Source organism: Mobula hypostoma, chromosome 5 (genome assembly GCF_963921235.1).
Source record: "Mobula hypostoma chromosome 5, sMobHyp1.1, whole genome shotgun sequence".
NCBI lineage: Eukaryota > Metazoa > Chordata > Chondrichthyes > Myliobatiformes > Myliobatidae > Mobula > Mobula hypostoma.
Genome location: NC_086101.1, coordinates 162,821,356 through 162,835,815, shown reverse-complemented (window position 1 = coordinate 162,835,815; position 14,460 = coordinate 162,821,356). Strand labels below are relative to the sequence as shown.

The following is a 14,460-nucleotide window of genomic DNA, read 5'->3' as shown; positions in this document are numbered from 1 at the left end:
GCAACTTCCTGCACAACAGTGCTCAAAATCTCAATCTAGTTACCTTAAAAAAAACCGTGCATGATGTGACAATGGGAAGAATCACAATGAGACAGCTCGTGGCAGAGGATAAGGAATATTTGAGCCAAAACACTTTACATCAGATTTTGCAAGCTCTCATTTTAATGACAATCATTTACCTCCGGATTCTGCCGCTGCAGGTTGGCCAACTCCACCTGATACAACTCAGCCATGTGAGGGTACACAGCTGGCAGCTGAGCCTCTGGCAGCATTAGTGCGTTCACTGTCAGCTCTGCATCGTTACTGCGAATAGCAGAATTTATTTTTTCGACAGCTTCAAGCTCTTTGTAAATAAGCAGAAACAAAGACATTAGCTACAAAATTTACAACAACAGGATTATGATGCAATAAAATGAGACACCTCCACCAGCAGAACTGTGCAAACCCTTTCCAGCAGTGCTAGATTTTTATGGCCCAGGGAATGGTCCAAGAGCCCCGAGTGTGAGCTGGCTCATTCCCATCTCCATGCTGGTTTCCTGTAACCTTGAAAACCAACTTCCGGCTGGTATCTACCCAATTAGCTTTTTGAAAGGCCCAATAGTTTCAATCACCCACTGAAACATCCAGATTATTCCTAGACTCTGCACAGAAGTTCTTTTGCTTAACTCATCCCAATCCTAATGAACTATTTACTTTGGACATCCCAACTTGAACCATCCACCTCTGGGAGAAGCATCTCTATTTACTCTACCTTAACCCTACCTGTGGAACAGATACTATGGGCCAGAAGGTCTAATTCTGCTCCTGTCTCTTATGGTCTTAAGTGGTCGTCATTTAGTCTCCATCAGATCTCCTCTCAACATTCTTGGCTGAGAGGAAAATAACCCCGGCATCTTCAGTCAAATCTTGTAGTGGCAATCCCTTGTTCTTGGAATGATTTTAGTAATTCTCTTCCGTACACCTGCTGAAATTTGCCACCTTCCCATCATGCATCAACCACCCCAAGCAGAAGCAATGCCAACTTTTGGAAGACAAAGGAGAACCACTGTTCACTTTTACTCTCAAATGACAGTCCTTTGATGAAGTAAAATTATAATTCAGTACAGGATCAAGGCACAATTAAACTTACTTAGTTTATGGGCTCTGGCCTGGTCATTGGAAAAGGTGACACCGGATTGAAGATCGTTTTTGCTAAGTATACCAGAAAAACCCTCTTCCTGGGAAAAAACAAAAAGACAAAGTGCTTTTGTTTTAGGTGGACAGTTAACAATGCATATTCTGTAACACTTACGTTTTAGACGAACTGAACCAATTGTTGCCTTTCTGGGAATTTCTGAGGCATTTATTTCAACGTTTAATTTCAGTGAACAGAAGAATGCAGACACAAAATGCTGGAATGTGGAGCAAGAACTCAGTGGATCGAGCAGCAGATGGATATCCCTTTAGAATTTCTCCAGTCAAAGGGTGGCGAATCTGTGGAATTCATTGTCTCCGACAGCTGCAGTAGCAAAGCTGGGTGTATTTAAAGCAGATGTAGATAGGATCTTGATTAGTATGGGCATCAAAGGTTATGGGGAGTAGGCAGGAGAACGGGATTGAGAGGGATAGTAGATCACTCATGATGGAATGGCAAAGAAGACTCGATGGGCCCAATGGCCTAATTCTGTTCCTATGTCTTATGGTCAAATCTGTGATTGGGGTGGGTGGTGTGAAAGGTAATTGCTGACTTTTGGGTTCATACCCTTGGATTCAGGACAGTAGAACGTAACTTGACAAACTACTCCATCTCAACCTAAGTGCACCTTGACATGACATGATATTAAAGGACAGCTGAAAGCATGAAACACAGCAAAATCCATCGACTCAAAAACAACATCCCAGCTTCTCAAAGGAAATTAGGGGTAGTCAATAAATGCTGGACTTGTTAGTAATGACCATTTCCTTCAGAATTCATAAACAAAACAAAACATTTGCCCACAGGGATTATGAGAGACTTCACATAGCCTTGGAGTGCATTTTTAGTGTTGTCGTGTTTGACTTGATGTTCGTGTAAGAATTGGCAAGGGAATCCAATGTGGGTATTGCCTAGATGGAGTGTACTTTCCTGAATGCCCATTTAAATTTCAAACGACTGCAGTGAGGTATTCTTGTCTTTTCAGGGAGGGTATGGTGAATATTGCCTAGAATCAGGGTGTAGCTTCCTAAGCAGTGCGTTCAAGTTGGCCTTGGTGCCACATTCATTGGTGGTGACAACTACCATGGGGGTGGGTGACAATGACCCAGATGTGGAAGACCAGTCTTGGTTATAGAGTCTGACTCCGTGTCAAGGAGAAACTTACTACTATATACACAAGTACATGTCACTGCTTAGGCCAAGTATTCTGCAAGAGTTTGAAGGCTGGGTATGAAAAATCTATTAAGTTGGGTCATTTTCAGATGGGCTGTTGTGAGGCCAAGTTTCACTGTATTTCAACTTTCTGCTAAAATACAATTAACACTGATCAACAAACAGAAAAAAAGCTTGTAAACACATATAAATAGATAGTAAACCAGATCATTTTGAATATTGTACTTAGAGTCTAAATTTCACGCTACCTGTAATTTCTGTTGTCTTTCAGCATGAAGACATGATAGATACCATGGTGCGTGCTCCTCGTACACGGTTACAAGGCTTAATGAAGGGTCCTGTAGACCAGACAGTAAAACTTTCTCATCCCGTTTCTCCAGGGCATCATTCACCCTCTGCAGAGCTTTATTTACTAGGGAATGAAAGATTATACAATAGTTTGTAAATAGGAACTTGTACGTACATTTGGTGCATACATACTGCAGAGGGAAGGGAGAGAAAGTCAAGGTTCACGAGTAACTAACCCAAAGACTAGAAAAAGCCTACAGAACCACAGATGATTCAATACTGTTGTACAGCGATTTGTTTTTAGCTGCAAAGAACATGGATATCAAACCTAACAGTACAGTAAACTAAATGAAAAGTTCCTGGGTAGGGCAGATTTATTTCACATCAATTTCTGAAATTAAGTGGTTGTGTTATTACTGTGATTCTAAATAATGACATATTAATAATTCTATAAGGACACATGCAGGAGCAGATTATAATGAAAATACAATTTGAGTTATCTTTTAAGCCACATCCAACTGATCAAAATTTTCTGAATATATTTTAAAAGGGTTTTATGCCTTGATACCCACGTATATTTACAGAAGAGAATTGCAAGAGTGAAACTCAAGACAATTACATGCCAGTCTGTCTCCAATGGGTCTTCTGTGCCAAATATGTACATTTTCAATATCGAATTAATTACAAAACTACAAGACACCTCCGTATTTTATTCATATAATACAGCTGACATGTACGTGTTGGAACAGGCAAAACAACACTATATATAAGCCTGGGATGAAGGAAAAATTATCAACTCACCATTGACTTTATTGACATTATCTTGAATTTCCATGCGGGTCAGTAGTTCCTCATATACATCCCTCTCTTCTGCATTGATAGAACCACTCTGCAAACCAGAATCGGAAAGCAGAATCCATTAACAGTAGCTTTTACTATTAGTGTAGAATTAGAGTTCTCCTATAGATCCAAGATTCTTGTTTCAGAGACCCCAAAACGTGTTCTGCAGTTAATACATATTAGCATATTTAAATGCAAATATGCACCAGTCCCTGATGAAGGGTCTTGGTCCAAAGCGTCAACTGTTTACTCCCTTCCACAGATGCTGCCTGGCTTGCTGAGTTCTTCCAACATTTTGTGTATGTTGCTCAGCATATTTTTAAAAAATATCTTTATCTCCTGAACTTTTTATATTTTAATCAAAAATTAAAGTACTCAAATTGACAATCCAAAAATTGTACCCCGGTATGCTTCAGATACACAGGATTGTTTTGCACAGTTTAGTTCATCATTTTGTTTATTCTGTATTTCTTGTTTTATATACAAAAAACAAATATAACCCAAAACCCATGATGCTCAAGTCAGTACCATTCTGAACATTTCAAGGGAATGGGTGGAATGAGTGAAAATGCATGTCTTCACAGAATCATGGAAAACAGGAACAGAAATAGACTATTTCAGTCCATCAAATCTGTTTTGCCATTCAGGATGACCATGGCTGTTCCTTATTCCCACTGTCTCCCCATATTCAATGGTGCCCCTTCTGTAGGAATCTATCCATTTTAAAATACATTCAGCAACTTTGCCTGCACAGCCTTCTATACTAGCTTATATGTGGACTGCCAAAGGATGGCTAGCAGGTAAGTGTACATCATATGTTGGCCCTGATTGGAACAGGATTGGGTTTTAGAAAGAAATGTATTACTACAATTCTACAGGTGCCTACAAGGGCACAGCTGGAGTACTTTACAGTATTTTGGTCAACTTATTTAAGAAAGGATACTTAGGCATTGGAGACACTCCAAGATTCAACAGGCTAATTTCTTGGATGAGAGCACTGACCTAGCACAAGAGGCTGAAAAAAAAATCAGATTTTTATTTTGGAGCTTAGGAGAATGAGTAGTAACAAAGACGAGAAAGTCTACAGATGCTGGAAATCCAAGCAACACACACACACACACACACAAAATGCTGGAGGAATTCAGCAGGTCAGACAGTATCTATGGAAAAGGGTAAACAGCTGACATTTCAGGCCGAGACCCTTCATTAGGATGAGTAGCAATCTGACTGAAGATCCTTTGTTGGTGGGGGTGGGATGGGCAGATGTCAAATCTCAAATGAAGTGACATAGTTATGAGATCAAAGCATAGACACTTAAACTGAGGCGTACAGGAACTATTTCTTCTATGGGTAGTAAGCTCTGGCATTCTCTGCCCCAGAAGGTTATGGAGGCCAGATCATTGTGAACATTGAAAAACAAAGATACATATTTGAAAGTTCAGGGAATCAAGGAAAGTAAGGAATGTCAGAGAAGTCCTGGAAATGAAGCATTGTATACAATCAATTTGTCTAAATCACCTTGAAGTCTCTGTAACCTCTTCACAACTTACAATTCTCCTCACCCCTCATGATTTCTATCACCCATTTTCCATAGTAGCACGCTATTTCAGTATTGAGTACTAGGGATGCCAAGACTAATAGATTAGATCATTAAGTCAGCAATTCCCATGATAACCTGGAGTACCTAGGAATTAATTTATATTTGGTGGTGCTCTCTCTATGCTGGTTTTTCCAAAAACAGGAAGGCAAAAATCAGCTTCTTGAGGAAATTAATAAATGCATAACCAGTTATCAGGCATCTAATAGGAATGTACAAAGGCTGAATGATATAATTTGCCAGCTGTTAAAATTGCTCGTTTTCCCATTTCTTCAGTGCTTCACAAAATGAAAGTGATTATAAAAAGCAAGGGTGAATAATTACATATCTTGTTCAAATAGGTGATGTATGAGACTAAAAAGTTAAATTTGTAATTTACTTAAACAAGAAATGCAATTATTCACCCTCATTTTTTTGAAATAGTGAATTGCATATTACCTTTGTTATTCAAAAGGAGGAACCTAAAGATTAAAATTTGGCAGTTAAACTTTAATTTCCACCCAAGGGAAAGGTGTTTGTTAGAAATTACTAATTGCAAAATGACGCTTATAGTAACAATGGAACAGGATATCCTACCTTGCTTTTGGCACCCTCTTGCTTCGTTTGCTGGGCCTCAAATAATTTCTCTTGATAATCTTGGGCGAGATTGTTTTCTAAATTACTTAAGACAGCATTTGGGTTGGCTAAAGCCTTCATGGTCTCCTCTGCAACCCTGCGAGATATTGCTTCATTGATGGCAATTACTGCAGCATGCACTGGGGAAGGAAACACAGTAAAAATGAAACATGTTCAAAATAGGGTAAAACCGTTCTAATGCACTTGCAAACCCAGAATTTTGAACTTCAAACTCCATTAAAAGATGGTGACAATTCTTAGAGCGAGCTGAAAAATATCTTTAATTGAATCCAATATTCAATACTAAACGTTTTTGCACCTTACTGCAACTTAATTTATTTGTGAGACATTCTGCAATGAAAATGAATCTGAATTAATGTTTCAGCAGTAGAGAAAATTTAGCAGCAGACTTAATTGTTCATAGTTTTCAATGAAAAGTATGCCTATATTAAAAGAACTCTAAATACTTGAAACACTCAGCAGGTCAGATAGAATCTGTAGAAAGAGGAATTCAGTTAACATTTCAGCTTGATATTCTGCATCATAACTTGAAAATTAACTACTTTTCTTTTTACCACAGATACTACCTGACTTGCTAGATGTTTCCTGTGTACATTTTTAAAAAGTAAGTTTCCACCTTTTTTTTTAAAATATGGGGCAACATTTAAAAACACACACATACATGCAGCTTCATCTACTGAAAGTTCATTTGCCAGAATTCCACCAATCTTGCTGAATGCAGGCATCTGAATTCCATATTTTTCCAGTTCTTTGCGCATATTACTTATTTCCTCCTCTGAAAGAAAAGTACAGTTACATTTAGCCAGCAAAATCATTTGAAACAAATGCTCTGAGAATATAATCAAAGAAATTAGTTCAATCAGAATTTAATAAAGCCTGTCCAGTTTACAGAGGAAAACAGGTTTACCTGTAAAATCCACCTTTCCCAGCAAGTCTTGGATTTGAGGTGCTATCCCGAGTTTGAACAGGTACAAGCTGGAACAAAGTACAATTATATAAAATTACGTTCCACATATACAATAAATGTATTCATATTTCATTTATGGGTAACTGGTTAAAGATTGCTGCACGATACTAGTGGTTCATTCTTTTAGAAGCACAATTGGGATATCCTGCAAAGCCCAGCACCTCAGGGATGTGCGTTTAGCCCACTGCTCCGCTCTCTCTACACCCGTGACTGTGCGGCGAGGCCCAGCTCAAATGCCCTCTCTAATTTTGCTGATGACACAACTAATGTAGGTGGAATTTCAGATAGTGATGAGAGGGCATGAAGGAGTGAGAAATATCAGCTAGTTGAAGGATGTCACAGCAGCAACCTTGTTGCTGTCAGTAAGACCAAAGAACTGATTGTGGACTTCAGAAAAGGTAACACATACCAGTCCTTGTAAGTGGATCAGAAGTGGAAAGGGTGAGCAATTTCAAGTTGCTGGGAATCAATATCTCTGAGGATCTATCTTGGGCCCACCATATCGATGCAGCTATAAAGAAGGTATGACAGCAGCTATATTTCATTTGGAGTTTGAGGAGATTTGATGTGTCACCAAAGACACTCGCAAATTTCTGCAGAAGTACCTTAAAGAGCATTCTAACTGGTGCATCACTGACTGGGATGGGCGGGGGAGGGGGGGCACTGCACAGGATTGAAATATGCTGCATAGACTTGTAAATTTAGTCAGCTCCAGCCCTGACACCAGCCTCTATAGAATCCAGAACATCTACAAGAAGCAATGTCTCAAAAAGTTGGCACCCTTCGGATCTCATTTCTTCTCAACATGCTACCCAGTGCTGACGTCACCTGGAATCTTGCATGCTTGTGTTTAAAACAGATGCCTCTCAGCCTTATCAACAGAAGTCGCACCATCTCTTCTCCTTTGCTGTAAACATAACACTTCAACATCACCTGGATACATCACTAGCGGGACCGATGGCAGAGGAGCTCAATTGTTGCGCAGACCAGGCCCACAGGCTGCGGGGTTGCCGGTTGCAGGCGCCCAGGGAAGGAGATGCTGGAAGTGGTGTGGGAGAGAGCAAAGCTGGATTCCATGCTGGCTTGTGAGCTTACAGGTAAGGGAGGGCCAATGGAACCAGTTGGAGGATGGATGGATAAGTCAGTGAACCTGCATGGGCTCTTGGGAGTGGAAAGGAACACGGGCATGGGTCATCTGAAAGTGGAAAAGTTGCTCTTCATACCATTTGGTGCTAAACTACCCAATATGGATGGCGCCAGCACACAACTCTCCCTCCCCTCAGTCGACATCTTCCAGACAGCAAACGGAAATAGCTTCTTGGAAAAGTGTACAGTTGACGTTTCGGGCTGAGGCCCTTCATCAGAACACTTGGGTAGGTTACTTGGATTTCAAGCACCTGCAGATTTTCCTCGTTTGAAAGTAGCTTTTAATCTTAAATGTGTTTCTGGGAGTGTTAGAGTCTGCGATTTGCAGCTTGGAGATCGTTTGAGCGATCCAGTGCTTTGCTGGCTCCGAGAAGATTCCGGGAAGCAAGCGTTTCGATGTGAAGAAACTTCGAGATGGGGCGCAATTCGATGTTCAACTCCGTTTTGCCATTTAAAGTGTTCATTAATTACCGATTAAAGCGTTGATGAAGACTGAGCCACCGAGGCGAATACAGAAGGCGAACGAGGGCTTCAGTGCTGACGGTCTTCCTTTTGATCGCTGCCAGAGGAGACCGTGAGTAGCCTTTCGCTGTGACAGGGGGGTAGGACCCTCTGGCTCATGTGCTGTCCCTCCCTTTCGATGAATGTTGGTGATACCGCAGGATGGTATTGTGGTTCTCTGTTTATCGATTGGACTATTGCATTTATGGACTGTGGACTTTTTCAGACATGGTTTTTATATCGTTTTTTTAAAAAAATCACTCATTCCTCTTCTGATTTGTTGTGTGAGGGGATGGTTTTCAGGAGTTGATGTTCTGCTAGTGTTCTGTTAGTTTTTTGTGTGGGGGAGGGGTTGCTTCTTTGAGGGTTGATGTTCTTGCTCCGTTTTGTGCGGTGGGGGAGGTTTGGGGGGATTGATGAATGGGATGCCATTGCTTCTTGTACGGGGTGGGGGGTTTGTTGCTTCTCTCTGAACGACTTTCATGTTCTTCCTTTGTTTTGTAACTATTTGGAGAAGACAAATTTCAGAGTTACACATGTTTTGATAATAAATGAACCTTTGAACTCTCATTGGAGGAGAATCTGAATTCCAGAGTAGAGTCACCCCACTACAGTTGTGCAAGGTGCTGGTGAAACAACATCTACAATACAGTGCAGATCTGGTCCCGACCTATTTGGGACAGAAGGATTGCAGCAACTGTTCACTAATTACTGGATTGCAACTTTGACATATGACAAAGTCAGCAGATTGACCTTGTTTAAAAGACTGAGAGGGAATCCTGTTGAAACATAATAAATTCTAATGCAATTTGATTATTCAGATGTAGGTATGATGATTCCTGTGGCTGGTGTATTGAGACTTTAAAGGGTCAGCCATTCAGAACAGATACAAGAAAAAAATTAAAAAAAAAAAAAAATCAGTGGGTGATAAATCTTTGGGATTCTTTATGCATGAAGGTTCAGAAGTGGCAGAGAGATTCATAGACTTTTAGTTATCAAGGAATCTGCAGGAAAGTGACATGAGGTCAAAAGACCAGCCATTACCTTACTGAAAATCCAGAAGACAGAGTGGAATGGTGTCATCTAGACTTTACTTCCAGAACCAAAATCCATCTCCCCCGTGCCTCAACCTACTTGGTGCCAATTGTATCATTCAGGTTTTACTGAACTTCTAGATTCACCATGCCAGTGCTCTCCGGGACTGCCTCCCATCTTCCATTTGAAAACTCAGCTGTCCATAACCTTCTTGCACCAGTCATCTCCCCATGTTTCTCAAAGCTGCCTCATGAAAAACCTTAACCATACGCACAGATTTCCTTGTGATCACACTCCTCCATTTCTTCCGGAGTCAGCAACTTCCCAGAAATTCAGTGTTCTCTCATTTCTTATGAATCCTACAATATTGGCTCTCGAGATTCCAAGCTCTACATCTTTCTCCCACTTCTGAAAATCCGCATTACCTAAAAAAAAAACTGCCTCAATTTTGCATCAAGTTGTCCATGATGACAGCTTTTACTTGTTAATAATTACTATGAATTAACATGGGGTACTTATATTAAAATATTTATAGAGACATAAAAAATTCATTCAGCACCCTGAATCCATTATTTTCAATTTCATTATCTGTTACTCTAGAGCAGGGGTTCCCATGGACCCCTCCGATTAGCCAAGGGGTCTGTGAATCCCAGGTTGAGAACCTCTGCTCTAGAGGTATATGAGATTTCCTTGTGGATATTTGGAGGAAGTACTTGTTTCGCAGGTTAGGTTATGTTCACTAGTTACTTCAAGCTAGAGGTTCAGTGCTCCCCAATGTTAGCCGCTAGCCAATGCCTCAAATCACAAATCAGATGTTAAATATCAGATGCCTGACTTTCCAGAGGCTTTTTCCCAGGGTTGAAATGGCTAACACGAGGGGCATAGGTGCTTGGAAGTAGGTACAGAGGTGTCAGGCTAAGTTTTTCCACACAGATTGGTGGGTGTGTGGAATGCACTGCAGGCGAAGCTGGTAGAGGTGGATACAATAGGGTCGTTTAAGACACTCCTAGACAGGTGCATGGAGCTTTGAAAAACAGAGGACTATGGGGTAGGGTAACTCTAGACAGTTTTTAAAAAGTAGGCTACATGGTTGGTAAGACATCGTGGGCCGAACTGTAGATTTCTATGTTCTAAATGGCATTCAAAGTTCATTGTGCAAATGAGTGCTCATGTCCATGATTGTTGTGTGTACTTTAATGAGTTGGTACTAATTTTTAAGTAATAAGCAGAATATGCAAGTTCTTGTTTTTTTTAAAAAAAGGCTTTTTTTATTGTCAGTGAAGTACCTTTGTACCTTTTGTATTTGCTTTTAATAAATGATCCACTAAAATTGTGTTACAGCTAAAATGGTATATCTGTAGCCATTTGTAGTTAATAAGTAATTTATTTTTACTGGGCACACTGGGCGACACTGTTTTAGATCTCTCAACTTGTCATTTATAAAATAGAAAGAATTGCTTGTAATCTGCCTTTGTCGTATGCTTTTCTCACCCTCCACCCCCACGGCCAAGCCCTGTCAACCAACTTGCAATTACTTCATCCTTCCCAAAACCTTTGAAGTTTGTGCCGCAAAATACATTATATGCAAAGGAAAGATGTGGCTGGGCTAACCTATTTACACTTCTAAAAGCTGCAATATATCATTTTGGATGCATATCCAAAACTGGTAGATTTGTTCTCGCAACAGGAAATGATTTCTTCTCATATTTATATGCATGTCCATCTCTAGCACAATTTCCTCTAGGGGGCGCTGCCTCATGCCTTTCTGCACATCTGAGAATGTGCATGTCAGCTGAAATAGGAGTTTGGATTTATGGTACATGTCACAAACTGGCCATCTAATCTGCATTATACTAGTCTTCCTACACGGAAAACAGCTTATTGTCACGGTACAATTGTTTTCTTTTTAAAAGGACAGATTGTCAAATAATGCATCTGCAATATGAAATATTTAACATGGGATTTAAAACAAGACACCAGCTCTATCATTACAGACTGGAACCGTGAGGTTTGCAGTGACAGATCGGCCTCTGGACTCTTGATCTTCAAAAAAAAGTAATTTTAAAGTTCATAATTTGGTGCTCAGCAAGTTTATCAGTGAGTGAGATGAGCTGTTGTACCTCGAACAGTATTAAAAGTCAGGAGAGAAGGGTCAGTATATTGGATCTCATTGCATTGTGTTAAATAGGGTTCAGGCAAGCGTTCATTAAATACCAATTCCTTGGGCATAAAACCAGAATCTAGATTAAACATACTACATCCAAACCCAAGTACAATTTCTTTTCATTCATAGCAGTTTTCACGTGTCTCGTAGTCTAGCCCAGAATCCGTCCCTAGGTAGATATCACACACCCATTACCACCAGAGGAGAGGCTTTCTCATATCTAACATCTTAAAAGTTTGTCTCCATAACAAACTCTTAGACCAGTTACTTTTGTTTGCTGGACTCCATCCCAAACAGCTCCAGAGCCCCATCATCTCTCAGCATCATCTTTTCCCCAGTGCCCTGCTAGATACTCTGAAAGCACTGAGGGAGACTTGACAAAGGGTCTCGGCCCGAAACATTGACTGCTCATTTCCACGGATGCTGCCCGACCTGCTGAGTTCCTCCAGCGAGTTGTGCGTGCTACTGAGGGAGACCATGAGCCTGAGACAAACTGCCCCACAATGTATGTGCAGTGAAGAGCACTCAGCACAACCTTGTATAGTACTGAGGCAGACTGACCCAATCACTCTATATCCAACCTCACTCCAACACACACACACACACAAAGTCAGGCTGAAGTCTGGTAAGCAGGCTTTAATTTCAGACAGTAATTGAAAATAAACAAACTTCAGATGCTGAAAATCTGAAATAAAACATAAAATACTTCAAACCATCAGATCAGGTGGTATCTGTGGATAGAGAAGCAGTTAATGTTGCAGGTCAAGAACTCTTCATCACAATGAGAAAAAGTGAACAATGTTAGGTCCAAGAGAAGTGTTGGGTAGGATAGTGGGGTCAACTCTGATAGGGTGGCATGGTTACCCAGGTGATCAGACTTTATACAGAGCTGTCGGATTAATAGATTAATAAGGGGAGTGAGAGAGTGCATAAGGGAGGGCCCCATGTAAAAGTGTGAAATGCAAGTCAGAGCTGCTACTGAGATGGTAAGGGGAATGCTGGAAGTGCCCGGCTGATAAGTAGTGTTGAAGAGGAGAAGTAAAACTGAACACCATTACAGATGAACAACATTTATAAGAGGCATAGATAGGAGTAGCTGGCCAGGGGAAGGAAAGATGTGCCTGCTGCTGGAATCTTGCCCAAGGTGTTGGAAAATGCATCAATGGAATACAGAGGTTGGTGAGGTGGATTTCTTCTCAGTCTGGGACAAGAGCAGATGTGCAAAGAGATGGGAAGAGCTTGCAGACTCTCAAATATGCTCTGGGGAAATCAAGGTTAAAGGAAATGTTAGACATCTCAGAATTCACAAAGGAATGTTTTCAGCATTTCCTGATTCCACTTCTATTTTAATCTTGTCGAAAGGTGGGACCAGAAGGAACAGGTTGTGTGACCAACCACTGGAGGGCGCCAAAACACAACAGTAAGCCACTGAGGTTCAGGTTTGTAGAAAAGCAAATAAAGTGGGCAAAACAAGACTTTTTGGCCCAGTAAGCAACGTTCTTCCCTGGAAAGTAGTTTGACCCCTAGGAAAACAGTTGCGCTGACTGCAAATCTTTGTTACAATAAATCTTTGTGGGAAACGTACCATTTGCTACTGAACATGAAAAAGGCAAGGGAATGAATTTGGGTAAAAGCAATGAGTAGAGATACACACCCTTCTGTTACGTTACCAGAATATTCATTTAACCGCCAATATGCAGAACTCCACCCACGACAAATACTGCTCTGAACAAGGCTGGGCTAGTTCTACCCCACATCATTTACACAGGTTTCCAATGACAGAATGTACTCAGTTTTGTTCAGTGAGAAAATCTTGGCAGGGAATCATTGGCTACCTTGACAAAAGTCATAGTTAATGTACAAAAAAAGATAGAGTCAGAATTTTAAATGGTAAAAAGATAACTCAAGCATCAAACCAATTGAAACCATGGCTCTCACTGACTCACTTTTATACTGTAGTTTGGTGCGTGCCCCAGCAGCAGGAAATACTGAACTAAGGTCGCCTCCCATTCTCAGAGGCTGCAACGGTCTCCTGCAACTGCTGTAAGAGTGGCAAATTTCCTTCTCGAACCAGCTTCAAGTAGTGCTATCAGCATCAGATCCAGCCTGTCCCAGACATCTGAGCTACATTACTCCAAATCTTCAAAATTACTGATATGATTGCACCCAAACAGGACTTGACAAACAACTCATTATGTTGTTTTTTTTTCAGAAGCAAATTGTACCATGTACATCTCAAAAGTGAGTCAAGGGTGTTACCTACTTCATAGTCTGGGGTTTCTTTAAAAACAGAACTTGCAGATACAGTAACTGTACCTTAGAATCAGGTTTATCACTGACAAATTTCACGACACATGCCAGTGATAATAAACCTGATTCTGATAGTTACTTGTGCGAACCTTTGACTAATGAGGCTGTTGCACGTGTACAATAGTAGTTTGCTAGTTGTAATGTAGGACTGCAAGTTCTGTTTTTAAAGAAACCCAGGCTAAGTAGATAACATCATCAACTCACTTTTGAAACATACATGCATCAATTTGCACTGTTAAAAAAAAACAACAACATAATGAGTTGTTTGTCAAGTCCTCTTTTGGGTGCAATTGTACCAGTAACTTTGAAGACTTGCACTGATGTAGCTTGATGGCTGAAACAGGAAAGATAGTGCATGTGGTAACTACTACAAAACTGGGCCTGTGTATAGAAACTTGGGGGAAATGAAGAGGTTACACAGATCAAAATTTATTCTAGTTGTGGTTCTCAGCAGCAGCACCAAAGCAGTCCACAGCTTTTAGTTTCATTGGCCTTTGGTAGCTTTTTAAAGGACAAAAGAGGGAATTTATGGTGAGAGCCAGAGGTAGTGGGTGGGGTACTTTGCATTAGTATTGATTAAAGAGAGGGACATGGAGGATAGCAAGATCAGAGAGCTGTACACTAACGTT

At 40.6% G+C, this 14,460-nt stretch overlaps 1 protein-coding gene across 2 annotated transcripts in view; it reads right to left on the bottom strand.

Moving 5' to 3' along the window:
* iqgap2 (IQ motif containing GTPase activating protein 2) overlaps window positions 1–14,460 on the bottom strand; it is a 289,641-nt gene that overhangs the window by 117,904 nt on the left and 157,277 nt on the right. For both annotated transcript variants that reach the window (XM_063049287.1, XM_063049288.1), the window contains exons 6-12: window positions 6,616–6,683; window positions 6,370–6,483; window positions 5,649–5,827; window positions 3,437–3,524; window positions 2,596–2,759; window positions 1,130–1,217; window positions 180–343 (exon numbers count right to left, since the gene is read on the bottom strand). In XM_063049287.1, coding sequence (XP_062905357.1) covers window positions 180–343; window positions 1,130–1,217; window positions 2,596–2,759; window positions 3,437–3,524; window positions 5,649–5,827; window positions 6,370–6,483; window positions 6,616–6,683 — 865 coding nt within the window. The remainder of the gene's footprint in view (window positions 1–179; window positions 344–1,129; window positions 1,218–2,595; window positions 2,760–3,436; window positions 3,525–5,648; window positions 5,828–6,369; window positions 6,484–6,615; window positions 6,684–14,460) is intronic.